Source organism: Aethalodelphis obliquidens, unplaced genomic scaffold, assembly GCF_003676395.1.
Source record: "Aethalodelphis obliquidens isolate GAN/ISIS:26980383/991018 unplaced genomic scaffold, ASM367639v1 scaffold8, whole genome shotgun sequence".
NCBI classification, from domain to species: Eukaryota; Metazoa; Chordata; class Mammalia; order Artiodactyla; family Delphinidae; genus Aethalodelphis; species Aethalodelphis obliquidens.
Genome location: NW_020837952.1, coordinates 1,470,604 through 1,495,823, shown reverse-complemented (window position 1 = coordinate 1,495,823; position 25,220 = coordinate 1,470,604). Strand labels below are relative to the sequence as shown.

The window sequence follows — 25,220 nt, the reverse complement described above, 5'->3', positions numbered from 1 at the left end:
CCTTTCAGATTCTTTTCCATTATAGGTTACTACAAGATATTGAGTATTGGGACTTCCTTGGTGGCACAGTGGTTAAGAATCTCCCTGCCAATGCAGGGGACACGGGCTCGAGCCCTGGTCCGGGAAGATCCCACATGCTGCAGAGCAACTAAGCCCGTGCGCCACAACTACTGAGCCTGCGCTCTAGAGCCCATGAGCGAAAACTACTGAGCCCACACACCACAACTACTGAAACCCACGCGCCTAGAGCCCGTGCTCCGCCACAAGAGAAGCCACCGCAATGAGAAGCCCGCGCACCACAAGGAAGAGTAGCTCCCCCCGCTCGCCACAAATAGAGAAAGCCCGCAGGCAGCAGTGAAGACCCAACACAGCCAAAAAATAAATAAATAAATTTATAAAAAGAAATACACAAGTTATTGCGTATAGTTCCCTGTGCTATACTGTAGGTCCTTGTTGGTTATCTATTTTATATATAATAGTGTGTATATTTTAATCCCAAACTCCTAATTTATTCCTCACCATCCCAGCATTTTGCCTTTTTGCTTAGAGCCTTCTTGAGCATTAAGGCTCAGCTCATTTATCATGTGGAATCTCTGATCCTTCCAGACAGAATCAATCAACTTTTCTTTTCTTTCTTCCTTCCTTCCTTTCTTCCTTCCTCCCTCTCTCTTCTTTTTTGCAGAAAAATTTCTTCCATGCTTCCAGCTACTTATACTGTAATGTGAGATGATATAATTTTGCCTTCTAATCTTTTTTTTTTTTTTTTGCGCGTTACGCGAGCCTCTCACTGCCGTGGCCTCTCCCCTTGCGGAGCACAGGCTCCAGACGCGCAGGCTCAGCGGCCATGGCTCGCGGGGTCTTCCGTGGGATCGTGGGATCTTCCCGGACAGGGACCCACGTCCCCTGCATCAGCAGGCGGACTCCCAACCACCGCGCCACCAGGAAGCCCTGCCTTCTAATCTTTTGCCTGATAATTTTCCCTACTATAACATTCAGAGGTGTATCATTCAGAATCCTTGGAGGAAACAGATTGCATACTCAAATGGGAAACTGAAGATAATATAATGAAAGGGATATTCATAAAGGTGTGGACAGAGTAATGAAGTATCTACAAGTGTGGTGAAGCATTCAGTCTGGCATCAGTGGGGAGTCATCAGAGATGCTAACTCCTAGGCCTGAAGGGGCAAGGGAAGGAAGGATTACAAGAATTCAAGGGAGCTGCAACTGTGTCTAGTTGAAAGAGAGGGCTACCCAACAGGGTCTGTGGCCTCTGGTAGCCCCATGAGTGAGTCCAGGAGAGACGACAGAAGAACTGCCAATTTAATCCACAAAATCATGAGAAATAATACATTGTTATTGTTTTAAACCACCAAGTTTTGATATAGTTTGTTATGCAACAGTCGATAACATACATCAGCAGGGAGGTGAAGCCTTTCTCTACCAAAACTGTGGAAAACCAAGAATCTCTGAAGACCTGTAAAATGGAACCCATCATTTCAATGGAAAATGTTTTCACTTTTCATAGAGATAATTAAAACAGTTTTCTGGGAGCATTTCATCTTTATTTTATCTCAGTTGTTTGAGACAGAGCAATGTATGATGCTGTCATTAGAAATTTTATTCTAAGCTTATTTACCTAACATTAGGATAGTTTGCTTCCTTTATTTTATCCTATATTGGTGATCTTTGCATATCTGTGATTTTTAAAAATTAATTTATTATTTATTTATTTATTTTTGGCTGTGTTGGGTCTTCGTTGCTGCATGCAGGTTTTCTCTAGTTGTGGCTAACGGGGGCTACTCTTCGTTGCGGTGCGCGGGCTTCTCATTGCGGTGGCTTCTCTTGCTGTGGAGCATGGCCTCTAGGCTCACAGGCTTCATTAGTTGTGGCACACAGGCTCAGTAGTTGTGGCTCACGGGCTTAGTTGCTCTGTGGCATGTGGAATCTTCCCAGGCCAGGGCTCCAACCCGTGTCCCTTGCATTGACAGGGGGATTCTTAACCACTGCGCCATCAGGGAAGTCCCTACCTCTGATCTTTACAAAGTAACCGTTTATGCCCTACCTTTTACGGTGACATATTTAACAAACAAATATCTTGGTCCCAAGATATGCAGGTCTTGTAGAGTGGCTCTGTAAAAATTTGTTCCTATTCTCTTTTACCTTTCTATACTATAGAGGGTGGAAAAGAAAATGCTAAAATTTCCAGGCTCTTTTGCAGGTAGAGATGGCCACATGATACAGTTCTGTTCAAGAAGACATAGGTGAAAATCTTCTGTGAGATCTTCTCATCCAGAAAAAACTACAAGAGAAAGCCCTTTGCCTTAGTCCTTTTGCCTTCTTCTTGATTGCAAACAAGAGAGTTAGAGGATGATTTAATAAAGAGATTATTTACAAAGGTGTGGGCAAGGTGTAGGGAAGCAAAAGGGATAGAACAACACCTCCCGGTGAGTATCAGAGAGGCTGTTATTACTGTAGGCCTGAAGGGGAAGGGAAGGGAATTACTGGAAACAGAACACTGAGAGCTGTCTGTGTTAGGGTTGGGGGAGTGCTTTGAGAGGTGCTGTGACCTTCAGTGTGGGAACAGACCTTCTCTCCTTCCATTTGATCTTCTGTGAGTACTCCTCTTTGGCTGAACCCCCCTGGAATCCAAGGAGCAAGGTCTACCTCCTGGACACGGATCTGGGTGGAAAAGAGTAGAGGGTTAATATGCAAAGACAAACAGCATAAAAGGCATCTATCAATATTATTTATCTTTATATCCTTAGTGTGCAAAACATGGTAAGACTGCCTGGTACAAAGTAGGAGATGAATGAACTTTTATTGAATTGAATCCAGTTCTTTGTTTTATCCTACAGTGCTTACAACCTAACCTGGAACTGCCGCCAACCTCATTCAAGTCCAATAATCCAGCATAAAATTGCTGGTCTGCAAGGAGCTTCCTTTACCCAGTAGAAAAGGTATTTGGGTTCCTTTCTGAGGCCAGATTAAGAAGTGGCTCTTTGGGGCTTCCCTGGTGGCGCAGTGGTTGAGAATCTGCCTGCTAATGCAGGGGACACGGGTTCGAGCCCTGGTCTGGGAGGATCCCACATGCCGCGGAGCAACTAGGCCTGTGAGCCACAACTACTGAGCCTGCGCGTCTGGAGCCTGTGCTCTGCAACGAGAGGCCGCGATAGTGAGAGGCCCGTGCACCACGAAGAGTGGCCCCTGCTTGCCACAACTAGAGAAAGCCCTCGCACAGAAACAAAGACCCAACACAGCAAAAATAAATAAACAAATTAATAAACTCCTACCCCCAACATCTAAAAAAAAAAAGAAGTGGCTCTTTGGGGACTTCACTGGTGGCACAGTGATTAAGAATCTACCTGCCAATGCAGGGGACATGGGTTCGAGCCCTGGTCTGGGAAGATCCCCCGTGCCGCGGAGCAAATAAGTGTGTGAGCCACAACTACTGAGCCTGCGCTCTAGAGCCCGCATTCCACAACTACTGAGCCTGTGAGCCACAACTACTGAAGCCCGTGTGCCTAGAGCCTGGCTCTGCAGCAAGAGAAGCCTCCGCAATTAGAAGCCCACGCACCAAGGAAGAGTAGCCCCAGCTTGCCGCAACTAGAGAAAGCCTGCGTGCAGCAAGGAAGACCCAATGCAGCCAAAAATAAATAAATAAATAAAAATTTTTTAAAAAGGTGGCTCTTTGAAACAACTTTTGTAGATCTGGACATTTTTAAATAATTAATTTTATTTTGGCTGTGTTGGGTCTTCGTTGCTGTGCGTGGGCTTTCTCTAGCTGCGAGGAGCAGGGGCTACTCTTTGTTGTCGTGTGCAGGCTTCTCACTATGGTGGCTTCTCTTGTTGTGGAGCATGGGCTCTAAGCGCGCGGGCTTCAGTAGTTGTGGCACGTGGGCTCAGTAGTTGTGGCTCATGGGCTCTAGAGCGCAGGCTCAGTAGTTGTGGCGCCCGGGCTTAGTTGCTCTACAGCATGTGGGATCTTCCTGGACCAGGGCTCCAACCTGTGTCCCCTGCAATGGCAGGCAGATTCTCAACCACTGCGCCACCAGGGAAGCCCCAATCTGGACATTTTAAAGCATGAGATGGTTCTATAGTTTTATAAAGCCTGCCCTCTAATCCAGTCTAACTCCTACACACCCACCTCATCAGGGCCTTGCAAAAGAAACAACTTCTGTGTGCTACCTGTATGACTCTCAGTTTCTATAACTGAGAGAACAGTGATAATAGCTACCCATTACTCAAGTCTCAGGCACAAATGTTACCTCCTCAGCTTCCTAGGATGTCATATAAAAAAAGAGGAGTAACACCCCAGGTTACTCTCAGTAGGTTAGCCCACTCATGTCTTGTTTATTTTTTCTCATTGCAGTAATTACTTTTTTCTTTCTTTCTCTCTCTCTTTCGCTACTTTGGGTCTTAGTTGCAGCATGCAGGATCTTCATTGCGGCACATGGGGTCTTTTTTAGTTGCGGCATGAGGGATCTAGTTCCCTGACCAGGGATCAAACTGGGGCCCCCTGCATTGGGAGCATGGAGTCTTAACCACTGGACCACCACGGAGGTCCCTGCAGTTATTACTTTTTAACTGTAACTCATTTATTGTTTGCTTGTAGATTGTTGGTCTTCTCCCCCAAAATACTTGCTCCTTGTAAGCAAAGACCTTGTCCCTGTTGTTCATGGCTCTATTTTAAGCACCTGGAAGGGTGCCTGGGACACAGTGGTTGTGCGATAAATATTTGTTCATGAATGAATGAATAATGCAAATTAACAACCTCAGGCTGTGGAGAATATTAAATGAGATGACAATGAAATACACCTGGCACAAAGTAGCACTCTAAATCTAGGTTCCTTTCCTCTTTATCCTCCCTCACCTCCTGTATCCAATCCTTCAGCAAGCAAGCCAGCTTAACCTCAGCCTCAAAACATACACTGAATTCTCAGCTTCATTCATCTCTACTACTCTAGTCAAGCCACCCTCACCTCTCACCTGGACTACAAGTAACAGTCTCCTTGCTGATGTTCCTGCTTGCTCCACTTGCTCCTGTTTCTCTCAAACCCCAATCCATTCTCTACAGCCAGGGAGATCTTTTAGAAACACAATTCAGATCATGTCATGACCCAACTTACTTAGTAACATAATCAATAGCTTTCTAGGTACTTAGAATTAGTCCAAACTACTCTACATAGCCTGGCCCCTGCCATCCTCTTAGATTTCATCTGCTTTAGGCTAACTGGCTTTCTCTCTCTCTCTTTTCTGGATTTTAACAAATTTATTTCCACCCTAGCGCCATAGCACTGATGGATTCTTCTGTCTGAATCTTTTGCTAGCTGGCTCCTTACTGTCATTCAGACTTCAGCTTAAATGGGGCTTCTTTTGAAAGGAAGTGTCACTGATCTAAACTGGTTATTTCTTCTCACACTGCTCTATATAGCACTTAATACTATCTAACGCTTACTTGTTTAAGTTTGTTTCTTCCCAACTAGGTTTTAAGCTTTGTGAGGTCCGAGACCTCACCTGTCATGTTCTTCGCTCTATCGTCAAAGCTAGAGAAATGCCTAAAACATATAGTATACACTTATTAAATATTTGTTGAATAAATAAAACACTGTGATAATGATGACAGCTAAACCTCAGAGGACTTGGCCACAAATTCTAACAATTTTCCCAGGAATAAGTTTTGCAGTTCCGAAGTTAAATCCTGGAAGACTGGAAACCCGACAATAAAATATCTGGGGCTGAAGTCTGGGGGAATCGGAGGGAATATATTGCAACTTTGGCCTTTTTTAACCTACCCAAGGACGCCGGAGACCTTGCAAAAGGGAGGCCTAGAATCTTTTGACCAGAAAATCCAGCCCAGCCACAACAGATATTATCCATCCATGATTCTTTGCAGCCGCTTTTACTAGGTTGCAAAGGCGCAAACACCTCTAGGACCCCGGGTTCCTTTCTGTTTCTTTATGAATGAACCGGGTCTAGTCTGCGCACGCGCAGCTCCTGGTTCTCCCGCTCCACGTGAGGCCCGCCCTTTGCTTCTGCCAACGGCTCCGCCCCTATCCTTTCTAGTGGACCAATGGCGAGCGGCCTGGGGGGCGGAGCCCTGAGCGGCGCGGCAGTGTAGTTCCCCGGTCGCCCGGCTCCCTCGCCTTAGTCTTGCTGTGTTGTGATCACGTGGCCAGCTCCGGGCGCGGCGCTTGTTTTGGTTTCCCTCTATCTTGCCCCTGGCAGCTTCAGGGTGAGCGGCTTTCCTGTGCCGGTTGCTACACCTGCCTGCACTCGACTTTCTCTTCTTGGGGCTCTCTCAGCCCCAAGTTCTGCAAGCCCCTCGGGGCCGGTTCCTGCCATGCCGTTAGTTCGCTACAGGAAGGTGGTCATCCTCGGATACCGCTCCGTAGGTGAGTCTCGGTCTTGGGCAGAGCACGGATGCACCGCGGCTTTTTGGCCAGAGGAGGCGCACTGCCGCGGGTACGCGACCCAGGGAGAAATGGTGGCATCCTTAGAACCAGCTTGTAGAGCGAGGATTGAAAGGTTGGAGTTGAAAAGGCTGGGGTGGTGGTAGTGTAGAAGGCTGCAGGAAGCTGGAGCATGTAAGAGTTAACGTGGGCTTTACTGCTGGATCACCGCGGTGGTCCTCAGCGTTACTCTGGGGGGTGGAGGTGGGGTTAGGATTTGATGGCGGGGGCGCGGTCTGGGTGGGGCAAGTCTCAGGTGCTCGGTGCAGGACTGACTGGGTCCTAAGGAATCCCGGATCTTCCCAGGGGTGGGGTGGGGTGGGGAAAGGCGGCGGGAAAGGCTTCCTGCGGCGCTACTGTATGCATCCGGTGGCCAAGGTGCAGCGACCCAGGGCGAAAAGAGGGTGAAGGTAGCCTAAGGGGAAGCATTGCATGGGGCATTCCCAGGCTAGGATGCTAATTTGGGGTCCCCTTTAGTCCAGGGCCACACAGCCCGAAAGGACAGAGGATGTGAATATGGATGGGTGATTTGGATAAAATTACCTCTGCTTCCCACAGGGAAGACATCTTTAGCACATCAATTTGTGGAGGGCGAGTTCCTGGAAGGCTATGATCCTACTGTGGAGAATAGTGAGTAGACTTCTCCCCTAGGGATTGGGTAGGGAAGGCTTGGGTGCCCCATCCAAGTCCATAGTTTGGGATTTTCCTGGTGCCAGAGGGATGATTTAATTAGACATTAAATCTAATCTCCTCTAGCAATCCTGTTCTGAGTGGAGCTAGAGTGTGGATTTTCCAAGATACTGAGTCCAGGATGGTGTATATGTAGACAATAAGAAGCCTAACATTGTCTCTCCAGGTTCCTGGAGAGCTCTCTAGACCTGGCCCATCTATGTCAATATATAGGGGCACAGATTGCTAGTCCTACAAGGCACCTCACAGTCAAGTTTTCTTTTCTTTTCAGCTTACAGCAAGATAGTGACTCTTGGCAAAGATGAGTTTCACCTACACCTGGTGGACACAGCAGGGCAGGTACCAGTTTGGGGTAGGGTATCTAAATGTGGCAGTTCAGTCCTGGGAGATGAAGTCTGGTAGCCTCTGAGGCTCATCTGTAAAGTAGGATTAAAAGAAAAGCATTTTAGCAGCATTTCAGTGTGCAGCGCTGATTGGAGCTACTCTGTTAATACTTGTTGAACAGAAGTGACTGGAGTAGGGAGTGCCACAGGGAGGGTCCTCAGGATACAGCCCACCAACCTTGGCTATCTGAGTGCTGTGGATCTAGGTATTGATGTTTCTATTTCTTGTCAGGATGAGTACAGCATTCTGCCCTATTCATTCATCATTGGGGTCCATGGTTATGTGCTTGTGTATTCTGTCACCTCTCTGCATAGGTAAGTGACCAAGGTTGTGAGTGGGAGACTTGGGAGGATCTGAGGGCTGTCCCAGAATAAAGTTATAGATTCATTTCTTGTGTTTAAAGTTTCCAAGTCATTGAGAGTCTGTACCAAAAGCTACATGAAGGCCACGGGAAAACCCGGTATGTGGCTCTGGGGGATAAAGACATAGTGTGGACCCGAGGGGAGAGGGAGGACAGGGGCGTATTGATCCAAATTAAGGAGAAAGTCAGGACATAGATCCTGTCTGGTTTGATGGGGAGTTGTCCAGCTCTGATTTGAAGGAGGTTGGGGTCCATGGGGAACAGAGGGGCTCCTGTAGTAACTGCTGTTTCCTCCCAGGCTGCCAGTGGTGCTGGTGGGGAACAAGGCAGATCTCTCACCAGACAGGTATGGAAATCTCTGTAGCTTAAGGCGAAGGAAAGTGAGCTGGACTAGGAATGCGCCAGGGTCTTGTCGTGGCTCTGCCACTGATTCGAACCAGTCATTTTACCTCTTCATTTCTAACTTGAAGGGTAAGACAAAACAACCCTTCTATTTCAAAAACTATCATTTCATATTTCAAGTCTCAGTCCTAGGCTCCTGTAAAGATTTTGCAGAGAACATGGGGCCATTGCTGTCCTTCATTTTCATGTCCCAAATTTGCTTCTAGGGAGGTCCAGGCTGTTGAGGGGAAGAAGCTGGCAGAGTCCTGGGGTGCGACATTTATGGAGTCATCTGCTCGAGATAAGCAGGTGCTGGGCCTGAAGATTAGGAAGGTGGTGGCGGTAGCAGTGTTATGGCACTGCTTGGTGGTGGGGATGGTGGGGGAATGGGGTGTTCACCTCAGAGTTGGGTGGTATTGGCAGTGAACTAAACGATTTTTTTTTGCCCTGAATCCTTATCCCTTGCAGCTGACTCAAGGCATCTTCACCAAAGTCATCCAGGAGATTGCTCGGGTAGAGAATTCATATGGGCAAGAGCGCCGCTGCCATCTCATGTGAGCCCTTGAGCATGGGGTAGCTGCCTTGATTCTGCCCCTGGCACTTGCCAGGCTCCAGTGGGGGCTTGGGGGGGCAGGCCCTCAGGACTTCACGGGTTTGTTCGGTTGCCAGCTGTGTCCCTTGCCCTCTGGGCACACAGTGTGGTACCCTCATGTTTGCACACTTACCTGGGCTCCAGTGGCCTGGTTGTCGATGTTTACAAAGAGGCAAGGATGTCTCATGGGCACTGTCCTCTAGCTCTGTTTTTGCTAAATAAATGAATTGTTATAACCTATGGAGTTGGGATATGAGTCCTGGGCATTGTTTATTCAGGACCCAGTCTCCTATGTAGGTTTTGGGTGTCGGCTGGGTGAGGGGAGCTGGGGACTCCTGAAGTGGAGCCGGCTTCCTGGAGTGACAATGTATATATGCAAATAAACTGATTAATCTTTTTGTAGTTGGCTTCTCTGTATCTGGGGAGAGCTCAGGGCCAATGTCTCCTTTTCTAAGGAGTGATGACTATGGCCTTTGGTAGAGAATCTTTCCTCCTACCTTGTTCCTATTCCTTACCCCTCACTCAGTCAGGACCATTACCCTAAGACTTACTACTTATCTTTCCCACCTTTCTTTTCGACTCTTCTCCTATACAGGTAACCTATTGACTGCCACTCCCATCCAAATTTGTAGGCTCTCACAATCCCCTTAACTACAGAAACACCACCCTCTAGTGGCCGGCTGCCACATGCTGACATAGCTTCCCTTGCGGGGCTTGGCATTTGCTGGAACTCAGAGAGGATAGGGTTTGGGTGGAGGAAGAAAGACCCTTGTTCCTAATGATGTAAGAATTGTGAAGTAGTGTGAAGGCAGGGACTAAAGTGTTATGATGATTTCAGCTTTTTAAGAGTTGAATAAAGTAAGAAATAATGCCCCTGCTCAATCCCCACTCCCCGCTCTCCATCTCCTCAAGTGCCTTTCATTAAAATGGATGTTCTTTGCTCCTTTCATACCTTTCACACCTTTGGAGTTGTGCTGCCTTTTTTGGTTTCAAAGGCTATTGCTTCTGCTCTTTCTTATTGACCGGCCAGCTCGGTAGGAGGATGGGTTTGGCTAGGAAAATTTGGTCCTACCTGCCTCTACCCGCGACCCCTCCCCAGTAGCCCTAGGGCCTAACTGGCCTAATACCTCCTCCAAGGACTTATAAGGGTTACCTGAATGGTATCCTTCACAGGAAGGGCATAGAGTTCTCCTGCCAGCTGGGGATGCACTCCTGCCAACTCTGTCAATGCACTTAGTTGGGGAAAATGGACAAAATTTAGGTGTGATTTTTAGCTGTGACCTTGTTATTGCCTGGCTCCAGGCTAGTTGGGCTTACCGTTGGGGATGATGGTTTGTCATGCTGGTTTTCAAAAGTCCTGCCAGCTGCTTTTGCATCTCTGATCTAGAATCTAAAAAGAATTAAGGGCTGCAGGAAGGAGCATATTCCAAAGAGCAATCTCTCGGGGGCTTAGGAGTCTCTTTAGGGTTGTAAACACCCTCTCTCCCTACACTAAAATTAGGTCCTTTTATGCATCTGACTTGGAATTCTCAATAAGGGTACCTACACTCCTGCTGTTATTTCCATGAGGTCTGAGATAGAATAACAAATGTCTGAGGTTTTCTAGAAGTGTATCAAACAATCTCAAGGCCTGATAGTAGTAAAGAATAGTGGTTAATGGCTGGGTTAAAAGAGTAAAAGAGTTACTCTTCCACTTAGCTGTGTGACCTTGGGCAGACACTTAACCTCTCTGAACCTCTCTCAGTTTCTCATTTATGAAGTGTAGTTAAACCTTCCTCATAGGACTGATGTGAGAATTAAACTGAAGTGATTTATGAAATACTTAGCATAGGTCCTCATACATAATAAACCCTTAAGAAATAGTGGCTATTGTGTTATTTGAGGTCTTTCTGGTGAGGGTCTGCCTCTGGGTGCAGAGTAGGGAGAGGCCTTCTATTTTCCAACTTCTGACTCTTGGTGAACTTATTCCACTATAGCTGGGACAGGTGTGGGGTCAGTGCTGGACTTTTTTGCTGAAATAGACCTGAATGGTCAGTGAAGAGCATATGTCAGTGTGTGGCTAGCACAGGACATATCTGATCCCTCCTATGACTCTGGCCAGTAGGGATTTAGGTCTCCTGCACTGTCCAATATGAAAGCCGCAAGTCACATATTACTATTTAATTTAGTTTTAAAATCAACTAAAATTAAAAGTTCCTCAGTTGCACCACCTACATTTCAAAGTGCTCAATAGCTACATGTGGCTAAACCATATTAGATAGTGTGTAGTGCATTTCCATCATTGCAGAAAGTTCTATTGGGCAGCACTGTAAAAACCCTTTCCCACAAAACCAGCCCTGCACCTGATTTGCCTGCCTCTTTCTCCACATCTTAAAAAAAATAATAATAAAATAAATATATATGAATACACACACATATCCCAGGAAAAACATGGCCATTGTTTTGCATCATGCATGGCTCAACTTCTCACTTCATGTGGTTTATTGAGCAATTTTACCTATTTCAGTCTCAATCTCTTCATCTGTAACATGGACATAATTACATGTAATTCATAACGAGGGTGAGTAATAACTAAGAATATATAAAGTATCTAGCACATTTGTTAATTTGTCTCCTCCTGTCCATCCCGTGGATAGAGTTAATGCAGAGAAGTCATTTCCAATCCCTTCTCATCCAGACTAATGGAGGGGGGGGGGTGTCTGTATACTGGGATCTTGTCCAGAATAACAGTACTCCGGCCAGGTAGCAGCAAGGCTACAAGTTACATGCTCTCTAAAAAGGGGTTACATGTTTACTAAGAAGGGGGACACAGGCCCTGAAGATTAGGAAAGAAGGACTGGGTCTGGGGGTGGGAGCACCCGGCAAAGGAGGGGAAACTACATTTATGTTTTGATGGGGGAGGTGATTGTGGGGGCACTAACAGTCCTCTTTCCTCTCGAGGGGATTTGAGAGTCAGAAGGAACGACTAGGGACTCGTTCCGTTTTTCTTCAGGCCCCCGAACGTGGCAGGAACCCACCCTTTGCAGCGCCAGGCGCCGTGCCTCACTTTCTCCATTTGCGGACTCCAGTTCCCAGGATGCAGAGCAGCGGCCAACCTCCTGGCTCTTCTTCCATCCCCCTCCCGGGAAAGATTGCTCCTGGTCAAGGCAAGGGGCAGCTGGAGTTTCAGGGGCCGATAACTCCAGGGAAACGGAATTAGAAAGTGCACGGAGTCCTAGTTCTACTAGCCGGGCGGTAAAGGAGGCAGTTCTAGGGCCGGGGCGAAGAGGAAGGGGGCTTCTTTCCCACGTGTCTGCACAGCGGCTGGCCCGGCGCAGTCGGGGTTAACCCGTGGCGGAGGGATCCCTTAGCGTGTGCGTAGAACTGCAGAGTCACAGCCTTTCCTCCGAGAGGGCCGGATCCCTCCGCCGCTCCGCTCCAACACAAAATAGGGCCGCGTCTTCTCCTTTCTCCCCCTTCTGGAGTGGGGTTCACTAGGCAAAAGGGCCACCCGGATCTCGCGCCGGAGGCTTCCTGAATCTCCACGACCATTGCCGAGATCTCGGGCCAGGAAATAGCCCCTTCGCAGGAACCACCCTACCGGCCGAACAGGAGGCGGAGGGGGGGGAGGCGGAGCGGCGCCGCGCTGCACTACTTTCCTCTCCGGTTGCAAATGGCTGCCTCGTTCCCCACTTTCCGCTCAGTTTCCTGACCCCCCGGCGCCGGGAGCCGGGGTTGGGCCATGCACCTCTAGGCCCCCCGCGATCGCAGCCAGCCGGGGGTCGAGGGGGTGCCGCCGATCAGAGCCGGCCAGGCCGGGGGCGGGGCAGCTCCCGAGGCCAGAGGGGAAGGGAGGCGAGCGCAGGGCCCGGAGCGGCCGGAGGGGAGCGGGCAGAGGGCTCGCACCGCCCGCCCCTTCCTCTTCCTCGCCCACCTACCCTCCTCCCTTCCCCGGGGGGAGCAGAAGGTGGGGGGCTCGAAGCCGCCGAGGGCGAGCGCTCGGGGTCGAGGAGCCCGGCGCTGGGGTGTGTGTCAGGTTCAGCTCCGCGGCCCCGCCGGCTCCGTGTCGCCGTAGCTCGCGCGGCCCCGGGGCGCCGGCCCGAGCGGGGAGAGGGGCTCGGCGCTCCTGCGAGGGTCTCACGTTCCATCCGGGCCCGGCGCGGGGCGGCGCGGCATTCCTTCCGGGCTGCTGGGGAGGCGCCTCGACGTTCCATCTGGAGAGCCTCGACGTTCCGCCCGAGCCCGGTGCGGGCGGCCGGGGCGCTGGCCCAGCCCTAGGACTGAGAGGCCGCCCGGCGACGCGGATGCGGATCCTGCTCGCCCAAGATCAAAGCCACCGGTGCTCTCTTTGTGTCCGCTCGGGATTCGCCGCCCAGGGGCTGTCCATGGAAACCTAAACTGCTGGAACCCGAGGCAGAGAACCCTTCTTTGGCTTCTTGCTTTTTTGGGGCGGGGGAGGGTGGCCACTCCGACCTGGATTTACCGTTCTTGGCCCCCCTAAGCCCCCCCGTGCGGGGGGCGGCTGTGATCGCTCTGGCGGTTGGAGGTCGGGGAGCGGCCCGGGCTCTGGCCATGTTCTCGGATGAGGATTTCTGGATCGCCCTGTGAAGAGGTGAGTGAAGTCCGCCCGGCCAGGGCCCAGAAAGGGTTGGACTGGGGGCATAGCCAGATGGACTATCTTGGCCGGAGCTGGCCTGTAGGTTGGAGAAAGGGGTGCCAGAGCTGAAGAGGGTTCCTTTGGCAGGGTCTGTCAAGGGAACCCGAGCCAGTCGCCAGAGCACAACCGAGGCCTGGTGTCCTGGGGTGTGCCTCTTTAAAGACTGGGGGGTTCAGGGAACCACGGGAGTTTGGGAACCTGGCCAGAAAGCCTCTCTGCCTGTTTATTTTTGTGTTGGGGGGAGCTCTACCAAACTAGGACCCAAGCCCTGATGCCAGCACCAATCCCAGTCAGCTGCTTCTCCTTCAGGGTTCCTTGTGGGCCTTGGGAATAGAACAACTTGGGAGCGGGGGTAGGGTGGCACTGCCAGGTCCGATTTACTGCCAGGTTGGACTTTAAGGTTGCTCTTGCCCATCCGGGCACTCAGAGCAGTCTTTGGGAGACTCAGGGAGCCCTAGATCCTTCACTGGGCCTTATTTCACTGTGCAACGAGGAGAGTGTGTGGAAACTGACCATTGTGATGAAGGGGTGGCTGGGGCAAGAAGGAGGCGGGGCTGGGGGCAGCTGTGGCCTTGCTGTTCAACTTTCAACTACCCCTGCCTGGCAGAGTGACCCTAGCGAGGCCTAGTGCTGTCTTAGCCTGCTTTGCCTCCCCTCCTCTCCGGATGGACATAATCTCTAGGGGATTATAGAGGAGGCCGTTGAGATTTGCTCCCTGCGAATGTGGGCTGCAAAAAAATGGCTTTTGTCTCCCGCTTTCTCTGGGCCTGGTGTGGAGAGCTGGTTGCCCATAAGTCCCTGGCCGGTCTTGCAGGCCCCTCCCAGACCTCTCCAACCTTTTTAAATCAGGGAATGTTAACTGGTCCTCTGATCCTGTCCCAACTCTGCAGAATAGGGGGGCCTATATCTCTTTGGAGGAGAAGTGACCTGAGCAGAGCTGTGTCTGCTGAAGCCAATGTTTTCAGCCCTGGCAGGAGGTGTTGGGGAGAAGTGGTGTGTATGTGACTGCACGAAGGGTGCAGCGTGAGCCTCATGCCTCTGACCCTGGGCTGGGACAGCCCCTCTCACAGCTGTCATGCTGCCCAGCAGGGATTTGGCTGGTGTATTTTGCTCCCTCACTCTACTCCCTCCACCATATGAGGGCTAGACCTCTTTGAGCCTGGTCTTGGAAAGGAGAAAATAGGGATTTGCCCTTGAAAGATTTCTGGGTGGTAATCCTGAGGTGAGAGGTGGCACAGGGGTGCCGGAATGAGGCTAGCTGTCGCCCATGCTGTCTGCCCTTGCCTCCTGTGGAGGGCCTCTCCTGTTGTCTGTCCCTGAAGAACTTCCTTAGGAGATACCTCTCCTTTTTAGCTGTGGCTGACCCTAGGATGACCCAGGGGGCAGTCCGGAGGGTCTACAGGGCCACTGTTGCCATTTGGATTCTTCCCTGGAGGGCCAACCCAAAATGGGGGTGGGGAGAGGTGTGGTTTGAGTCTCAGGCTGGGAACCAGGAAGTCCTGAGTCCTAGAGAAGAGCTGTTCACTCAAGGGCCTACTTCAGCCTTTCACCTCTCCAAGCCTCCATTTCCCCTTTGGCTGGGAAAATGGAGTTAAAGCTCTTGGTCTGGGATGGAGGCAGGGAGGAAAGTGGGTTGAGATGAATCCCTGCTTTTTTCCTTGCTGTTCTGGGCCTCTTTGGCCTAGGATTAAGGGGACCCACCATGGTTTTACTCCCTAGATCTGTATTTCTCTGGGATCCCTAGTTCCCCTGAGGAAGCCTGGTCACGCGTTACCCCAGTGTAGATCCAGGGAAAAAACCCTTGGTGTGGATGTGTGGTTTCTGGCTGTGAATGATGGGACAGGGGAACCTATGGTCTTTATTTGTTTAGATCTGTTTAAGGAGGGGCCTGACAACTGCTACTCAGCATTGGGGTGCAGGCGCTAGACTGCAGGGTAGTGAAATAGGGCTTCTTGGAAGTGCCTCTAGATTCTTTTTCCTCAGCTTGGAGGACACTCAACCCTTTGCTTGTCTCTCATCTTCCATGGTGCCATGAATGAGGCTGCCGCTTTGGAGGATGTTGGTACTGATTCCCAAGGCTAGACGAAGGTGGTTTCTGTAGCTCCCCGAGCAGTGCCAGCATTACCAGCTTGAGAGGGCTGCGCTTGGGGGAGGGCGGAGGAATTTGTCCCTCTGGCCTTGTGTGAAGCAGTCCTCCTCCCACCCACTGCACTATCACTGTTGCTTTTCATTTCTTGATGTTTGTGACTCCTTTAGCCTTAACTTTGAGAGCACAACAGTTGGAAGATCTTGGCGGCATTTAGTGGTAAGGTACAGCAAAAGTCGCACACATTTAGGAAACTTTGAAGCCTTCCGGGTGTGGTCAGGCCTTGGATAACTGAATAGGAAGAGGAGCCTGGCTGGTGCCCTGACCTCCAACCCCTAATTCACATAGGAGGCTTCTAGGCGGCCCCTTGAAGTTCCAGAGCAGCTTTTCTGTGGGCTGGCTAGATGACCACCCTGCTTTCCTTTCAGGTGTGATTGTGTGGGTGGCAGCTTTTCTGTGGGCTGGCTAGATGACCACCCTGCTTTCCTTTCAGGTGTGATTGTGTGGGTGTGATTGTGTGGGTGATTGTGTGGGATGCTATTGTCCTGGGAACTCTTAGACAGGAGGTGGGAAGTGGGAAAGGGCACTGGATCCTCTCTTTACCTCTTTGGTAAAGAGGTGATCTGGGAATAGAGGTAACAGGTATCAGGTGATATTTCACTTTCCCAATCTAGTAGAATCTAATAGTGTGAGGGGAAAAAAGTAAAGTAAAATTTCCCTTCCTGTGACATGTTACATGAGGCCCACTGCCAGTGTCTGGAAATGGAGTGTTAGCTCAGGGAAAGAGGACTGATAATGTGGTTCTTAGGTAATTGATTTATGGATCCTGGGCACCTTTGAGGGTTCCCCACTGTCTCATCTGCCCCAGTCACTCAACCCCCAGTGGCTGACTGGGGTATTTGGTTTGGGAAGAGAGGCTTGTCCTTACTAAGGTTGGTGTGGTTCTTCTGGTTAAACAAGAGGAGTGGAGAAGGTGAGAGATACAGTTCTCAAACTTTTATTTAGAGTTTTGTTTTAGGGATTCCCCTCTACCTTCTGTAGGAAAACTATACTCTGTTTCTCTGCTTAAGCCCCTACCCTTCCCACTAAGAGCTGTTTATACCTGTCCTTTTCTCCCTTCTTCTATAGGACCTTTTTCCTCTTCCTCAGCTCTGTAATTCTTATTCTTTACTTCTCTCTTTTTGGTACTGTGTTTAGTTTTATCTGAGGTTTAGGAAAATATACCCAAAGGTGTGGGTCTTGACCTTCTTAGGTATAACTTTAACGTGTTTCATTTGGCTCTGGGATAGGCAGGCATATCTTAGAAGAGGGGACCGTTACCCGCCACCCCCATAGTGTGTGTCGAAACCCTGCTTGACGGAAGAGGAAGGAAGCTACTTTGCTCTGTCCTGCCCCGTTTAGAACAGCTCCAAGTGGTGGTGTGCTTCCTGAGACTACAACTCCCAGCATGCCTAGCCTCAGGCCTGGCTACACATGCTCAGTAACTCTTAAGGCCCACTTCTGTTAACTACTAGGGACATCTGAGGAGGAAGGGCTGTTGGTGTTGCTAAGGGCAACGACCTCAGGCCTTCAGGCTGGATGAGATCCTGAGCTCAGTCATGGCAAGGGCCAGGGGGGTGGGCCTGGGTTGGATTTAGATGGGCAGTGGTGGAAATTGGGGAGTTTCTTCTGTTGTGATTGGGATGTTCTGGTTGAAACCAGTGGAGATGGGGGAGATCCATTCAGAGATAGGCTTTAGTTCCAGTAATGTGTTCTACGTCCTGCGAGACCCCAGGGAGAGGGACTTCGGCTGGACTCAGACTTCTTGTTATGACTGCCCCTGGGTTGGCACTGAAAGGCCTCTAGGATGGTAGCTGACCTAAGACCTGAGGAAAAAGTCCAAGGGATAGGGCCCACCAGAAGCCAAGAACTCAGTCATGAGGCAAAGAGTGATACTGGATGTAGATTGTATGTGCTTCTAGTTGGATGCTGTTGTCCTGGGAACTCTTAGACAGGAGGTGGGAAGTGGGAAAGGGGACTGGATCCTCTCAGAATTCAGAGTAGGAGAAGATGGTATGTGTTTATCTGGGGAGGAGGTAGGCAGTGGGACAACGGTTGGGGAGAGGGACTTTCCTTGTCATTAGTGCAGGAATTTGTAGGTATGGCTTTGCTCTGATTTCTGTAGGGTCTAGATAACATTAGATGCCTTCTCCCTAGGATTTGGGGGAAAGTGTTTAGTGGGAAGACTTACTAGACAAATAGATATCTCTTGGGTCTGACAGGTCTCCCCGAGAGGGCCCTGCCCAGTCGGAGAGAGGGATGGACAGCCCGAAGCCGCCTGGTGAGGATAAAGATTCAGAACCAGCAGGTGAGTAGGGCGCATTCTGGGTTTGCCTGGCAGCTTTCTGTTCTACCCAGACAATCTTAGATTTCTGGTCCTAGCACAAGGACAGGAGCTAAGTCCATCTAATAGACAGGTAATTGAAGGACTTTGTTCTTTGGGACAAAAGTTGAAATGCCATCACTGTTATCCACCAAGGGTTTTGGATAATCTCATGGGTCTGATGAGTGGACTCGTGCTAAATAGAGGATAATGGCTGATGCACACTTCTCTGTCTGTTCATTCAGCTGATGGACCTGCAGCCTCCGAGGAGTCAGGTGCCACTGAGCCAGACCTTCCCAAACCACATGTGGGGGAGGGCTCTGTGCCCAGTTCTGGGGGTCCCAGGCTTCAGGAGCCTCCCCAGGACTGCAGGTAACTAGTTTGGGGAAATGAGGATGTAAGGACATACGAGGATTTGATTTGAGAGTCTGGGGCTTTCAAGGTGGAAAATTTAGGAAAATGAGCGGGAAGCATAGGTGTGCAAGTCATGGGGTTGTTTAGGGGTACCTGTGGGCAGGGGCCAGCGTGGTGCTGATGCTTGTGTGTTCACAGTGGGGGTCCAATGCGGCGTTGTGCTCTCTGTAACTGCGGGGAGCCCAGTCTACATGGGCAGCGGGAGCTACGGCGCTTTGAGTTGCCATTTGACTGGCCCCGGTGTTCAGTGGTGTCCCCTGGGGGGAACCCAGGGCCCAGTGAGGCAGCGCTGCTCAGTGAGGACCTATCACAGATTGGTTTCCCTGAGGGCCTGACACCTGCCCACCTAGGAGAACCTGGAGGTAAGTGGAGGGAAGTTGGGTAGCTGACTTGGGCAGGAAACAGGGAAGGGGCTGAGTGGCCCTGAAGCAGTGATGACGTTCTTGTTAACTCTTTCCCCCTTTCCCCCTATGAAGGGTCCTGCTGGGCTCACCACTGGTGTGCTGCGTGGTCGGCAGGCGTGTGGGGGCAGGAGGGCCCAGAACTATGTGGTGTGGACAAGGCCATCTTCTCAGGGATCTCACAGGTGGGGCCGGGCCAGGGGATTGCGTAGGCCCAGGGCAGGGTGGGCAGGGCTGGTGGGCTTCCGAGAGTCAGGGTGGAATGAGAAGGGCAGGGGGCATACTGGGACAGAGGCAGTGCCTGACATGTTGTTCTGGAGAGAGCTGGCTAGCACTAAGGCTTTGTCTCCACCCTGGCAGCGCTGTTCCCACTGCACCAGACTCGGTGCCTCCATCCCTTGCCGCTCGCCTGGATGTCCACGCCTTTACCACTTCCCCTGTGCAACTGCCAGCGGTTCCTTCTTATCCATGAAAACACTGCAGCTGCTATGCCCGGAGCACAGTGAGGGGGCCACACATCTGGGTGAGAAGTCCTGCCCTTTGGACGGAGGGCAGATGAGGGTCCAAGGGTGCTGGGGGCTCCGTACCCTGCAGAGCACTCAGAAGTCTACAGTTACATACTGTCCGTCTGCCCCACTAAAATACGTGTGGCCTTTGTGAGTGCAGGGGCTTTGCCTGTCTCGTTTAGCATGGTGTCTGCAGTGCCTAGAGCAGTGCCTGGCATATATTAGGCAGACACTTAGTAACTTTTGGTTATTCGTTCATTCTGTGTCTGTGGAATGCCTGTTATGTAGACAGCACCGTGCAGAGTCCCGTAAGGAATCCATAGGTGACCCGTGTCCTCTGTCCCTTCCCACTGCAGAGGAGGCTCGCTGTGCCGTATGTGAGGGGCCAGGGGAATTGTGTGACTTGTTCTTCTGTACCAGCTGTGGGCATCACTATCACGGGGCCTGCCTGGACACTGCTCTGACTGCCCGCAAGCGTGCTGGCTGGCAGTGCCCTGAATGCAAAGTGTGCCAAGCTTGCAGGTAAGAGTGGGAGGGCAGGAGAGAACCTTAGGCGGGGCACAGGTTAAGGTTGAGAATGAGGGCAAGGAGGACCCTGTTATGTGCCCTGTGCCCCTGCAGGAAGCCTGGGAATGACTCTAAGATGTTGGTCTGTGAGACGTGTGACAAAGGATTCCATACCTTCTGCCTGGAACCGCCTATGGAGGAGCTGCCCGCTCACTCCTGGAAGTGCAAGGCGAGTGCCCCCTGATCCTCCTGCCTTACTCTCCCTAAGTCTGCCTCCTACAGCACCCCGAGTTTCTCTGTTGTGACGAGTCCCGTGTTCTCCTCCAGTCTCTGGCTGTCTGACAAGTGCCCGTTTTGCCCGTTCCCTTCCCCTAGGCATGCCGGGTATGCCGGGCCTGTGGGACAGGCTCAGCAGAGCTGAACCCCAACTCTGAGTGGTTTGAGAACTACTCACTCTGTCACCGCTGTCACAAAACCCAGGGAGGACAGCCTGTCAGTTCCGTTGCTGAGCAGCACCCCCCGGTCTGTAGCAGGTAAGTGGCGTGGACTGGCAGAGATCAGGCTGGGGGATCGGAAGGGCTGAGATTGGCAGGGCTCGTGTTAAAGCAAGCTGACGTTGAGAGCAGGGCCCTCAGGTGGGCAGCGCAATCCATAGCATTCGTGCCTCGCCCCAGCGTGCTCTCGTGAGGAGCCGATAGCTGATGAGAGCCATGGGGCCTGCTCCCCTGTACCCTCTGCAGATTCTCACCCCCAGAGCCTGGCGATACCCCCACTGATGAGCCCGATGCTCTGTACGTTGCATGCCAAGGGCAGCCAAAGGGTGGGCACGTGACCTCTATGCAACCCAAGGAACCGGGGCCCCTGCAATGTGAAGCCAAACCACTAGGTGAGTAGGGTTTGAGGGTCCCTGAAAGTAATCCCCTTCTATCGTGTGGCGAGGGACAGTTTCTGCTTTGCCCCAGACCCTGTACTTTCTGTGGAGTGCAGCTGAACTAGGTAGGAACATAGTGTGTTATGTCTGCAGGTAGAGAAGGGGCCCAACTTGAGCCCCAGTTGGAGGCCTCCCTAAATGAGGAGATGCCACTGCTGCCCCCACCTGAGGAGTCGCCCCTGTCCCCACCACCTGAGGAATCACCCACATCCCCGCCGCCTGAGGCATCGCGCCTGTCCCCACCGCCTGAGGACTCACCCCTCTCTCCACCGCCTGAGGAGTCTCCTCTGTCTCCCCCACCTGAGGCATCACCTTTTTCTCCACTGGAGGAGTCCCCCTTCTCTCCCCCAGAGGAGTCCCCCCCGTCTCCCCTGCTTGAGACTCCCTCATCCCCACCGCCTGAAGCATCACCTCTGTCACCACCATTTGAGGAGTCTCCCCTGTCCCCCCCTCCGGAGGAACTGCCTACCTCCCCACCACCCGAAGCGTCGCGCCTGTTCCCACCACCTGAGGAGTCACCCATGTCCCCTCCACCTGAAGAGTCACCCATGTCTCCACCACCTGAGGCATCTTGTCTGTTCCCACCATTTGAAGAATCGCCCCTGTCCCCTCCACCAGAGGAGTCTCCTCTCTCCCCACCACCTGAGGCATCACGCCTGTCGCCACCACCTGAGGACTCACCCATGTCCCCGCCACCTGAAGACTCGCCTATGTCCCCCCCGCCTGAGGTATCACGCCTGTCTCCCCTGCCTGAGGTGTCACGCCTGTCCCCACCACCCGAGGAATCTCCTCTGTCCCCACCACCTGAGGAGTCTCCCACATCCCCGCCACCTGAGGCTTCACGCCTGTCCCCACCGCCTGAGGACTCACCTGCTTCCCCGCCACCGGAGGACTTGCTTATGTCCCTACCCCTGGAGGAGTCACCCCTATCGCCACTGCCTGAGGAACTGCGACTCTGCCCCCGGCCCGGGGAGCCGCGCCCGTCCCCTGCGCCCGAGGAGTCGCATCTGTCCCCTGCGCCCCAGGAGCCGCGCCCGTCCCCTGCGTCCGAGGAGCCGCGTCTGTCCCCTGCGCCCCAGGAGCCGCGCCCATCCCCTGCGTCCGAGGAGCCGCGTCTGTCCCCTGCACCTGAGGAGCTGCGTCTGTCCTCCCAGCCTGAGGAGCTGCGCCTGTCCCCTCGCCCTGAGGAGCTGTGCCTGTCCCCCGCACCCGAGGAGCCGCAGTTGTCCCCAGTGCCCGAGGAGCCGCGCCTGTCCCCTCGACCTGAAGAGCCCCCTGAGGAGCCAGGCCTATGCCCTGCACCTGAGGAATTGCCCTCGTTCCTCCCACCTGGGGAGCCACCCTTACCCCCTTTGCTTGGAGAGCCGGCCCTGTCTGAGCCTGGGGAGCCACCTCTGTCCCCTCTGCCTGAGGAGCTGCCGTTGTCCCCATCTGGGGAGCCATCTTTGTCACCTCAGCTGATGCCACCAGGTACGGGGATGTTAACCCTCTGACTCTGGGACAGTCTTAACTCTTTATGGCGCATCTAATCTAAGAGCCTCTCTTTTCTTCTTTCTCTCCAGATCCTCTTCCTCCTCCGCTCTCACCCATTATCACAGCTGTGGCCCCGCCGGCCCTGTCTCCTTTGGGAGAGTTAGAGTACCCCTTTGGTGCCAAAGGGGACAGTGACCCTGAGTCGCCATTGGCTGCCCCCATCCTAGAGACACCTATCAGCCCTCCACCAGAAGCTAACTGCACTGACCCTGAGCCTGTACCCCCTATGATCCTTCCCCCATCTCCAGGCTCCCCGGTAGGACCGGCCTCTCCCATGCTGATGGAGCCCCTTGCCCCTCGTTGTTCCCCACTCCTCCAGCATTCCCTACCTCCCCCAAACTCCCCTCCTTCCCAGTGCTCTCCCCCTGCTCTGCCACTGTCTGTTCCTTCCCCACTGAGTCCCATGCAGAAGGCAGTGCAGGTCTCAGATGAGGCTGAGCCACATGAGATGGAGACTGAGAAAGCCCCAGAACCTGAGTGCCCAGCCTTGGAACCCAGCCCTACTAGTCCTCTCCCCTCTCCCATGGGGAACCTTTCCTGCCCTGCACCCAGCCCTGCCCCAGCCCTGGATGACTTCTCTGGCCTGGGGGAAGATACAGCCCCTCTGGATGGGACTGACACTCCTGGATCACATCCAGAGGCCGGACAGACCCCCGGCAGTTTGGCTAGTGAACTTAAGGGTTCCCCTGTGCTCCTGGACCCCGAGGAGCTGGCCCCTGTGACCCCTATGGAGGTCTATGGCCCAGAATGCAAGCAGGCAGGGCAGGGCTCGCCCTGCGAAGAGCAAGAGGAGCCACGTGCACCAGTGGCCCCCACCCCACCTACTCTCATCAAATCTGACATCGTTAATGAGATCTCCAATCTGAGCCAGGGCGATGCCAGTGCCAGTTTTCCTGGCTCAGAGCCCCTGCTGGGCTCTCCCGACCCCGAGGGGGGTGGCTCCTTGTCCATGGAGCTGGGGGCATCTACAGACGTTAGTCCAGCCCGAGATGAGGGCTCCCTGCGACTTTGTACGGATTCGCTGCCAGAGACTGATGACTCGCTGTTGTGTGATGCTGGGACAGCTATCGGAGGAGGCAAAGCGGAGGGGGACAAGGGGAGGCGGCGCAGCTCCCCCGCTCGTTCCCGCATCAAGCAGGTAAGGGGCTGTCCAGCCACTGGATGTGCTTGGTGTCATGCCACTGTCAGAGGTGTAGTCCTGTGTCACTGATACCTTCCTGCCTGGCTTATTGAATCCTGGACTGTCAGAGATCCTTGAGCGCACCTTCTTATTTTATCAAGGAGAATGCTGATACACAGGGGACGCGACTTGCCCAGGTTCATGGTAACTCAGCCATAGAATCAGGACTAGAAACTCGGGTCTCTCAGGCCAGTATTGTTTCTCGTGGTACCACGTTGACCACTCTTCTTGGAAGATGTGGAGTGGTTTGGACCAGAGTTACCTACCTGTTGCTATCTGAGAGCTTGGCTTTTTCCCTGGCCCTGACTGGGACTTTTGGGCCTTGTTACCTGCCATACTCTGTCCCTTCGTCTCTTCTCTTCCCTCCAAGCCTGTGGATGCAGCATATTAGCCCTCGACTTTTCCTGTAATCATCCCCTTTCCTCACTCAGGGTCGCAGCAGTAGTTTCCCAGGAAGACGCCGGCCACGTGGAGGAGCACATGGAGGACGCGGGAGAGGACGGGCCCGGCTAAAATCAACTACTTCTTCCATTGAGACTCTGGTAGTAAGGAGAGGCCTCCCATCCCCCAAACATGCTTCAGCTGGCCCCTTCAAGATTAAACACCCTTTAAATCTTGCCAGTCCCCTGCACGCTCACCTGCCTGCCTGCTAGCCTAGGGCCCGTCCAGCTATGTCTGTGCTCCTTCTGTGCTCTTGGCCCCCAGGCTTCTCTGAAATCTGATGTTGGGCTGAGGCCCAGTGTGGGAGCTGGGGTGTTCTTCTGCTTCTTAGTCCTGGCTCCTGGCTTTCATCTGAGCCAGGGGTTTATGCCGCCTTGCCCCAACACCAAAGAGGAAGCAGCTTAGCTGGGGCGGATTTAGCTGCCTCACTTTCCACAACTCTCTGCCTATAAGGTTGCTGATATCGATAGCTCTCCCAGCAAGGAGGAAGAAGATGATGATGATGACACCATGCAAAATACTGTGGTTCTCTTCTCCAACACAGACAAGTTTGTCCTAATGCAGGTACCATACTTGACTTTTGTAGTCCCATCTTCAGCAGTGAGACCTGGCAGCCTGAACAGTTGGATATGTGTGTTTCGGTGGGAGGGTAAATGGGGAGAACCAGGGACCTACTCCTGGCATTCCAGAGAATGAGCTTGACACTGAGCTAGCAGCTAGGAATGTAGCAGTGAAAAAGGCAGAAATGGTTTCTGCCCTGTTGAAGCTTAGAGTCTAGGGAACACGAGTAATCTCGAAGCTGTAGAATTTTGTCGCATGTATTACTGTCTCATCCTGACCAGTCTTTACCCAGCTTATCTTTCACTTCTCCTTAGCGTTACCCATGTCAGGCTGTATCATTTCAAATTACCTGATCAGATGGGCAAGGCATGCTAGGAAGGGACGGGGTCTCGTGATGGCTCACCGTGTCCTAGTGCTGGGGATAGGCTTCTGGTTCTTTGACTCCCTCTTCTCAGATTAGTGGTGTAGTCAGTTACTGGGACTGAGTGGTATTGAGGATGTGAGGTTGGACATTTGGGTTTCTGTGTGTTTCCCCAGGACATGTGTGTGGTATGTGGCAGCTTTGGCCGGGGGGCAGAGGGCCACCTTCTTGCCTGTTCCCAGTGCTCTCAGTGCTATCACCCTTACTGTGTCAACAGCAAGGTGAGTTCAGGGCCCAAGAGGTCTGGCCTGAGGGATGGGGTCGTTACTGCTTATCCTAGTTCCCTGTCCTGGCCACTCTGCTTAAAGTGGCCATTGGTCATGGAAGTTGTTCATCAGTTTCCAGTGGTTGTCAAATTCATCTTGGGAAAAAATACTTTGGAAA

The 25,220-nt window shown here is 52.3% G+C and overlaps 2 protein-coding genes across 17 annotated transcripts in view; both read left to right on the top strand.

Moving 5' to 3' along the window:
• The first annotated feature begins 6,101 nt into the window (after positions 1-6,101).
• RHEBL1 (RHEB like 1) lies at positions 6,102-9,263 on the top strand. 6 transcript variants are annotated; one of them, XM_027106147.1, is made up of 8 exons: positions 6,102-6,392; positions 7,008-7,079; positions 7,411-7,478; positions 7,755-7,837; positions 7,927-7,983; positions 8,183-8,230; positions 8,493-8,574; positions 8,734-9,263. In XM_027106147.1, exons 1-8 carry the CDS (start codon positions 6,341-6,343, stop codon positions 8,821-8,823), a joined length of 552 nt encoding a protein of 183 aa, XP_026961948.1. In that variant the 5' UTR covers positions 6,102-6,340; the 3' UTR covers positions 8,824-9,263. The 6 variants fall into 6 exon arrangements, with proteins under 6 accessions (XP_026961948.1, XP_026961947.1, XP_026961951.1 ...); XM_027106146.1 differs by having other exon boundaries at positions 6,154-6,392; positions 8,183-8,355; positions 8,734-8,848; XM_027106150.1 differs by lacking the exon at positions 7,927-7,983 and having other exon boundaries at positions 6,154-6,392; positions 8,734-9,259.
• A 2,603-nt stretch (positions 9,264-11,866) lies between these two features.
• KMT2D (lysine methyltransferase 2D) overlaps positions 11,867-25,220 on the top strand; it is a 39,940-nt gene continuing 26,586 nt past the window's right edge. For 5 of the 11 annotated variants that reach the window (XM_027106129.1, XM_027106134.1, XM_027106130.1 and 2 more), the window contains exons 1-15: positions 11,868-13,448; positions 17,841-17,926; positions 18,187-18,313; positions 18,494-18,717; positions 18,832-18,941; positions 19,117-19,279; positions 19,619-19,784; positions 19,884-19,998; positions 20,145-20,302; positions 20,510-20,655; positions 20,794-22,170; positions 22,263-23,371; positions 23,845-23,958; positions 24,308-24,418; positions 24,953-25,057. In XM_027106129.1, the coding sequence (XP_026961930.1) occupies positions 17,878-17,926; positions 18,187-18,313; positions 18,494-18,717; positions 18,832-18,941; positions 19,117-19,279; positions 19,619-19,784; positions 19,884-19,998; positions 20,145-20,302; positions 20,510-20,655; positions 20,794-22,170; positions 22,263-23,371; positions 23,845-23,958; positions 24,308-24,418; positions 24,953-25,057 (4,074 nt within the window). In that variant the 5' untranslated portion in view covers positions 11,868-13,448; positions 17,841-17,877. Of the gene's footprint in view, positions 13,449-17,840; positions 17,927-18,186; positions 18,314-18,493; positions 18,718-18,831; positions 18,942-19,116; positions 19,280-19,618; positions 19,785-19,883; positions 19,999-20,144; positions 20,303-20,509; positions 20,656-20,793; positions 22,171-22,262; positions 23,372-23,844; positions 23,959-24,307; positions 24,419-24,952; positions 25,058-25,220 lie in introns of those variants that run through there. The other 6 variants (XM_027106131.1, XM_027106132.1, XM_027106136.1 and 3 more) reach the window with 5 other exon arrangements.